This window comes from Haemaphysalis longicornis, unplaced genomic scaffold (assembly GCF_048455015.1).
Source record: "Haemaphysalis longicornis isolate Haplotype H1 unplaced genomic scaffold, Haemaphysalis longicornis Haplotype H1 scaffold_2, whole genome shotgun sequence".
NCBI lineage: Eukaryota > Metazoa > Arthropoda > Arachnida > Ixodida > Ixodidae > Haemaphysalis > Haemaphysalis longicornis.
The window spans coordinates 37,207,864-37,215,594 of record NW_027526295.1 but is presented as its reverse complement, the minus strand read 5'-3'; the positions used below and the strand labels follow the sequence as shown (position 1 = coordinate 37,215,594).

The 7,731-nt window shown below is 48.9% G+C and overlaps 1 protein-coding gene across 1 annotated transcript; it reads left to right on the top strand.

Annotated features, from left to right (window-relative positions):
* The first annotated feature begins 4,759 nt into the window (after positions 1-4,759).
* LOC144167909 (uncharacterized) lies at positions 4,760-6,963 on the top strand. The gene is made up of 2 exons (XM_077697042.1): positions 4,760-4,935; positions 6,309-6,963. The coding sequence occupies exons 1-2, from the start codon at positions 4,760-4,762 to the stop codon at positions 6,961-6,963; spliced, it is 831 nt and encodes a 276-aa protein (XP_077553168.1).
* The last annotated feature ends 768 nt before the right edge of the window (positions 6,964-7,731 follow it).

The following is a 7,731-nucleotide window of genomic DNA, read 5'->3' as shown; positions in this document are numbered from 1 at the left end:
TCCCCTATTTGCACCGCTACCTCGGCCACTGCCATGTTATATGCACGTCGTTTGTGTGAGTTCTGTAAGACATTGACAGATCGGCTAATTCAATCTGATCCGCAACGCGGGACACTTTCATGTTCTTACTTTTTTCAATGACAAAACCCGTCTTAGTTTTCCACTATTCCCTACATGTTGCTTCTGCCGTAGCTGCTGCTGACTTACTGAGTGCCGACGGTAGGTTGTCAATTAGCTTGACTACACTGACCTGGCTCGGCTCGTTTATTTCTTTTGAAGAGGTGCTTTAAACTCCTGCATTCTGGATTTAAGTTTATCCGGGGTGATGAGTTTTCACGAGTTTTCTTCTTCCTCCTATGATACTGAGCATTAGTTTGCATCTAACCATCGTATGATCCCTGCTGCCAATATTACGGCGGGTATCCGTTTTGCCAAATACCCGGGTTTTCACTGAAAAGGAAGTAGGAGGATGAGGAATAACATTTATTTTCTAAGGAAAAGGGCAGGGGGAAGTAAATTTTGTTTTTTGTGTACCATCAGGTCTTATATATGTCCATTTGCTATTATTTCGTTTGTAGAAGTCTGTTTTCATCAACCTCAGCTATTTCTATCCAAAACGTACCTGGGTGTCTTCTCGATTGTAAAGATTGCGCATTACAGATATTCCAACTTACAATTATCGTGTTTGCTTCTTAGTGACCTTTGCGTTAAAGTTTTTCATCACAATTGTGAACGCTGTTGTCTTCTTCATTGCTGATTCCACGTCTTTGTAGAAGCTTCCTACGGCCTCATATTCATAGCTGGTTGTTGGCGCACAGGCCTGTACTATCTGTGACCTGTACAGCCTGTTGAGATTGGTCAAAACAGCCGCGACTCTGTTGCTGATGACAAAAGCTCATGTGCGTTTCCTGCTATTTTTCTGTTGACGAAAAATCCCAAGCCCTGCTCTATCTTCTCTAAGGATCCAGTGCAGCCCAAATTATCACCGCTAATGAGTTCCATAAAGCATTATTGTGGCCTTCTAAGTTCGCTGGACCTCATATATTCCCCATAATGTCCGAAAGCTACTCTAGTAGTGCAGCTGAGCTTCCCTCGATGGACAAGTTGCGTGCATTGAACACTGCCAGAGTCAGGTTCCCATGGCGGCCTGTCCGTAGCACGAGATCCTTAGCACCCTCAGTCTAATTGCTATTCTGACCGCCGCCAAGGAGAGGTGCCCTAAGGCTGCTAGGGATTTATGGCCGAGAGTTGAGTTGGTGCGTCATAGGAGGTGGCGGCTTACTACTACTCCAGAGTGGCCAGATTCTTCGCTGGTGAGGGAGTGCTGTTTATATTCTTAAGAGCCTTCGTAGCATTTCTGAGCCTTTCTAATGTAGCTTCTTATCCTGGTTTGTGGTTACTTCCGGATCAGGCGGGACTACATACCTGCATGTGTTGGGCACAGTGACGCAGACGAAAATGAGAGAGAGCAGGAAACACTTCCCGCGGACGACGTTGCCGCGCGCGCCTGCAGTGGTATTTAGCCAGTGTTTGTCGGGTTTGCTTTTTATACGCGCGGTTTTCGAGGAATAAGCTGAGGCACTGACTTACTCATAAGAGATCCACTGACGCCTGGCCATTGTAAATGTAAGCCACTGCTATGCTCGAAGTATACAGGTGCCGGTCACTTCCCAAATGGCAGCACGGAGCCAGTGACACGCAACGCCACCGTGGGCAGGTACGTGCAAGACTGAGTAGGTTGCGTGCGAGAGCGCATTCGTGACTGGGGAGCACTGCTTTTTTGCCGCACAAGAAGAATCATATTAGTAGCCTGTTTTATGTTTAAACTAAATTGCGCTATTCTATATTAGTTCTGTCGCACAGTGCAGGATGATAAGACTGATTTAATATTGTAAACTCGTGGATGAGATGAATGGCCGAAACAAATTAGCGTGAAGTACAGAAGGGAAACCTATGCAGTAGTAGCTCACGCTTCCTCTAAATTGGCCGCACAACTTTCGCATTATCTGCATGTTTCGGGTAAAATGAAACAGCGATTTCTTGTTCTTTAGCCCCTAAAGAGGATGTTTTGTTGGAAATCCGATATCAGACGTTGAGTGAAACATCAGACGATGTTTCCACGCATTCGCCGATCCCTATGAGCGCACTTGCCGAAATACATTGCTGACTGCAGATCTACTGACTGAGCAACATGGGCGTTACATAGTGTTATGATCTGAATATGGCGCTTGGCAAATGCAAAAGTATGCAATTCACATTTCTGTGTGTGTATGAGGAGCGTTTATGTCAATGAATAGAACGCCTCCATTGAATACGACGTCTGGAGAGCTGAAAATCCATTGCTGATTTTGAAGTCAGGACTTCCTTTACAAAATCGAAATAATAAAAGGGTGGGCATGAGGCACACTGTGTCATCTACTTTTTATGTCACCGTGTTCGCTTCGGCAGAAGCACTACACGGTAGATATCACCCTCTTCAGCATGACAGATTAGGACAAATACGCAGCTTAGTCTTTGTGTTTGTCCCTCCACCACTAACCTTTACTGCTTTCTAGGTCAACCAAGGAAGCCAGATGTTTAAAAACACACCGCGAGGAAGGGAAGGAGGAAAAACTTTATTTCATTCGTTGAGTCAGTCCACGAATCCCTGGCTGTAGCTGGCCTTACGTGCCCTATTCACCAGCCGAAGCTGGAAGCAGGGGTCGGAGCTGGCTAGCGCCACCGCCCACTGTGAAGGGTTAGGGTTGGGATTGGGAGATAAGTCTGGGATGTTCAGGCATGCCCACAATATGTGGTACAGTGTTCCTGATGTGGGGCAGAAGATGCAAAGAGGGGAGTATTGCGTAGGGAATATTTTGTGCAAGAGCGTGTTGTGGGGGAAGGTGTTAGTTTGGAGCTGGCGAAGCATAACTGCTTCCTCTTTGGTGAGTTGTTTAGGTGGGGTAGGAAACTGTTGGCGGCATAGTCGGTAGTGAGAGAAGATGTCGCTGTACGTTAGCAGGGCTTGGCGCATATATTTAGTGTGGGTGGTTGGCAGAGGGTTGTGGCTGTCCTTAATGGCCTGGTGTACTGCTTCTCGAGCCGCGCTATGTGCGGCTTCATTGCCGAATATGCCTGAATGATTTGGTGCCCAGATAATGCAAAGGGCAGGTAGGTGAGTTTTGTTTTAGGGAATATGGAGGGCTACTGGGGAGAGAGAGCCTTGCAGGAAGTAGCGGGAAGCCTCTTGAGAATGGGTCAGTATGGTATTGTAGTCGCTCTGTGTTGTGATGGCTGCCATGGCTATTGCTGCTTCCTCTGCAATGGCGTTCCCAAGGTGAGGACAGTGGCTGTGGCTTCGCTCTGGAGTGTATTATTTACCACTGAAATCGCATAGGCGTTTTTGGTTGCGTTGGGAGAGGCATCGGTGAAAGCACACCATTTTGATTTGAAATGGTGCCTGAAGATAGTTTGCGCGGGCCCTTCGTCTTCCAATGTGATAGGCAGGCTGCCTATTTCTAGAAATTGGGGTAACGCGGATCTGTTTTCTTATAGACAGTGGATTACGTATTCTGCATCTGGAGACAGGAGGCGATGAATATCCAAGGCGCACAAGGGTCGCACGTCCAGCATTAGTGAGTTGGAGCCGTTTGAATTGGGAAGTGCGTTGCGCCTCACAGAGCTCTTCCCAGGTGTTGTGTAAGCCCAGTTGCAACCTCTTGGCGTTCGATGTGCATGTAGGAATTCCGAGGGCCCTCTTGTGTGTTTGTCGGATAAGAATATTTAGCTTTCGCCGTTCGGCTGGCTTGAGGGACAGGCAAGTCATACCGTACGTAACACGGCTGATAAGCACGGCTTGAATGAGTCGAATGAGGTCTGGTTCTTTCAGTCCGGTCCGTTTGTGCGTGATACGGCGAAATAATTGGTTAGCTGAGTCACGGTGCGTCAAAGTTGTAGGATTGTATGGAAGCCCGATCCGCCCTGTGGGATGGTGAGTCCGAGTATGCGCAAGTTGGTAATAGTTGGAATAGAAAAGATTTAAATATGGAGTTTATGGTCTGGTACTGGAGAGGGTCTGTGCTTTGTGCGTTGTTAAATGGTAGGGAGGGCCGATTTTTCAGGGACGCATGTGAGACCGTGTTCCTGTAAGTATCTGCAAGTGCAATCAACAGCTGTTTGAATGGCTTCTTGCTGGTCTCCAATGGATCCGGTTGTTGTGCATAAAGTTAAGTCATCTGCGTACAACGCATACTTCAGGCCGGGTATGGTAGAGAGTTGCGTAGATAGATCTTTGATAGCTATGTTGAAATGGAGGGGGAAATGACACACCCCCGTCGGGTACCACGTGGAATAGCGGTAAATTTAGGGGAGCGTATGTGTCCAAGTCCCATTCTCGCCGTACGCTCTGTTAAAAACGCTTTTACGTAGTTAAAGATGTTCAAACCGGGGTTGAGGGTGGCGAGGCCATGTAGGATGGCGTCGTGAGTGAGATTATCGAACGCGCCTTTGATATCTAAAGCAAGAATGCAGTATTTTTTTGGTTTTTGGGAATACGAAGGTTGATGTCTTCCTTTAGTTGAAGGAGAATGTCCTGAGTGGACAGGTGTGGTCTAAAGCTGTACATGGTATTCGGTAGCAATGCGTTGTCTTCTATATAATCAGTCAATTGAGGGTGAACGAAATGTTCCACGAGCTTACCGACGCATGAGGTAAGAGAAATAGGACGCAGCTTTAAAAGCGAGACGGATTTCTAAGGTATTGGAATAAGTGGGATGTCGGAATGGCGCCACTGTGGTGGGAGCGTGCCGTGGGCCCAGTGGTCATTAATGTATTGGAGGAGATTCTCAAGAGCCAAGTCGTCCATATTTCGGAGGAGCGTATTGGGGATGTGGTCGTGTCCCAGCGTAGTGTTGTGGATGAGTTTGCTCAGTTCGGCTTCGAGTTTGTCAAGTTCGGGTGTGTGTCAAGTGTCAAGTGCGGCATTGTGACTGCCCGAGTGCACCAGATATTAAGGAGAAAGTTGTTAAGGGTCACGTGCGATTTTATTTTGTAAGCTGTCAATTAAGTCTTGCTCGGTGCCTGGGTGTTTGTGTATAAGGCGGTGTATGCGCTGTTCAGTGGCCGATTTAGTCTCTTTTGTTCCTGGCCTTACGTGCCATGTTTTACGGGTGCCCAAAGTGCCCCGCAAGCAATCGCAGAATTGCAACCAATTGTGTTGGCTTAAGGGTTGTGCGTATTCTTCAGCTTGCCGTGTAAGGTGTGCAATGTGTCATTTTATTTCTGATTTGTTTGTTGCGGTTCCAACGCTTGATGAGGCTGTTTTTCGCAGTCCACAAGTTGTTGAGGCGTTGGTCGACGGCTGGATAGTCGGTAGTGAGACGGAATTCTTTTGAGTGGGCTTTCAGTACCTCCGAAAGAGCGGCCGTCCATCTGTAAATGTCTTTTATTTCTACCCACGTTGGAAAGAAGCAATCCATCCACAAGAGGTGGATGCAACAACGACACAACAGGAAGCTAAGGCAAAAGGTCGCCGATCTCAACCGGACCATACAGAAACACTGCACCGCACTCTGCCGCCAGCGGTGGGCAGAGGTATGTAGTGCGGCGGACAGACAACTTCACACAGGGAAGACGTGGTCGTTACTACGCCACCTATTGGACGAGACCAAAACTAGATCCCACCAGCGCGACAACCTTAGCAGGGTCTTGAACAAGTCAATCAGAGGGCTTGGTCAGGAGGAGACGTTGAAGCGGATCGGTGACAAGTACATACCGGCCCACCCAGACAAAATACATCCCGACAACCAGGGTCCCGCAAACGACGAGTTGGATAGATACATCGAACTCTGGGAGGTTCGTGCAGAGGTCCAGGAACTGAATTGCCGCTCGGCAGCAGGACCCGACCGGGTGACAAATAAGATGCTCAAACACCTCAACGAACCGACTTTAGCTAGCCTCACGGCCCTGTTCAACAGGTGCTCGAAGGAGGGCAAACTACCCAAAAGTTGGAAAATAGCAACGATACTGATACCCAAACGAGGCAAGCCCCCAGGTATCGAGAACCTACGAGCAATTTCCTTGACATCATGCATAGGGAAGGTGCTTGGGCACGTTCTCATGATTCGATGGCAAGCATACTTGGAAGAGAACGACCTTTACCCCCATTCGATGATCGGATTTCAAAGAAAATTAAGCACACAGGACGCCATGTTACAGATCAAGTCGGAAGTCATTGACAACAAAACAAGGAACAACTAAGCCATAGTTCGATTGAACTTAAAGAGCGCCTTTGACAAGGTGAAGCACTCTGTGATCCTTTCCCACATCAGCGCCTGGCGGATGGGGGAGCGCACGTACAACTACGTGCGCGACTTCCTCTCGGGGCGCACAGCACATATTCAAGAAGGAGACCTTACTATGGATGAACGGAAACTAGGAAGTGTGGGTACCGATCAAGGATCGGTGATATCACCACTGCTTTTCAATGTAGTTATGATTGGAGTGGCAAGACGACTGGAATCAATACCCGAGGTCCGACACACCATTTATGCGGACGACATCACGCTATGGGTGCCGGGTGGATGTGATGGCCACATTGAATCCTCCCTGCAGCTAGCGGTGGATGCCATAGAACAGCTACAAGGCACGGGTCTGGTTTGCTCTCCGAGCAAATGGGAACTACTAATCGTCCCGCCAATGTCAAGACTCCGGCAAGAGTGTACAATCAAATTACGGACCAGCAACGCGAAAACGATCCCGGAGGTGGCTAAAATGAGAGTGCTGGGCTTCCTTATTGAAAGGAATCGCAGAAACTACGACGCGGTTACCCGCCTGGTGGTCAAGGTCACGGCTGCCTCGCAGCTCATCGAACGAGTGGCAAACATAAAATCCGGCATGCGAGAGGACAGCCTACTCAGGTTGATCCAATCTATTGCAATAAGTCACGTTGCTTACGCCGCGGCCTTCCACAACTGGCTACTTTAAGAGCGTAACCGACTGAACGCTGCCATAAGAAAGTCATACAAGGCAGCCATCGGTGTTCTCGACATCGCAAACACCGAAAATCTTCTCAAGCTGGGAATCCATAACACTTTGGAGGAAATAATGGAAGCCCAGCAAGTAGCCCAGATCGAGCGGCTCTTAGGATCGAAGACGGGAAGATCCATCTTTGCCCGACTCGGAATGGAAACGGCATCCACCACTCGTAGCCCCGGCAAGCAAGAAGAACGAGACATCCCGGCTGTCATGCGGAATGCTACCAGAGTCTATCCTCTACCCAAGAACATCGACCCGACTCACAACAAGGATAGAAAAAAGGCCAGGGCAAAGGCCTTGTTAGAGCAGCACCTGAGCGCTCCCGGCCCCAGATTCGTAGACGCTGCAGAGTACAGCGACCGCCGATGCTTTGCAGCAGTAGTCATCGACGCAAGGACGGGAGACACGGTGAACGCTGCAAACATCTTTACACGAGAAGCGCAGTGTGCAGAAGAGTTGGCCATCACCCTGGCCATCACGGACCCAGAAACAACGACCGTGCTAAGTGACTCCAAAATTGCAGTGTGTAACTTCTCCAAAGGCCGGATATGCTGTGGAGCTGTGTGCTTGCTCGAATCGGTGAACATCGATGGACGTAGGTTAGCAGTTAAGTGGTTCCCCGCTCACGCAGGGAACGATGTGTCAGAATCGGCTGCCAACCACAACGAGACGGCAAATTCAGTGGGGCGAGAATTAGCAGGCCGCGCGGCTGTAATG

Bases quoted from the DNA above. Each gene is read 5' to 3' on its own strand.
- LOC144167909 (XM_077697042.1), top strand. From the start codon at position 4,760: ATGGCGCCACTGTGGTGGGAGCGTGCCGTGGGCCCAGTGGTCATTAAT. The intron at 4,936-6,308 runs GTGTGTGTCAAG...TTCCCACATCAG, and splicing joins TTCGAGTTTGTCAAGTTCGG to CGCCTGGCGGATGGGGGAGC.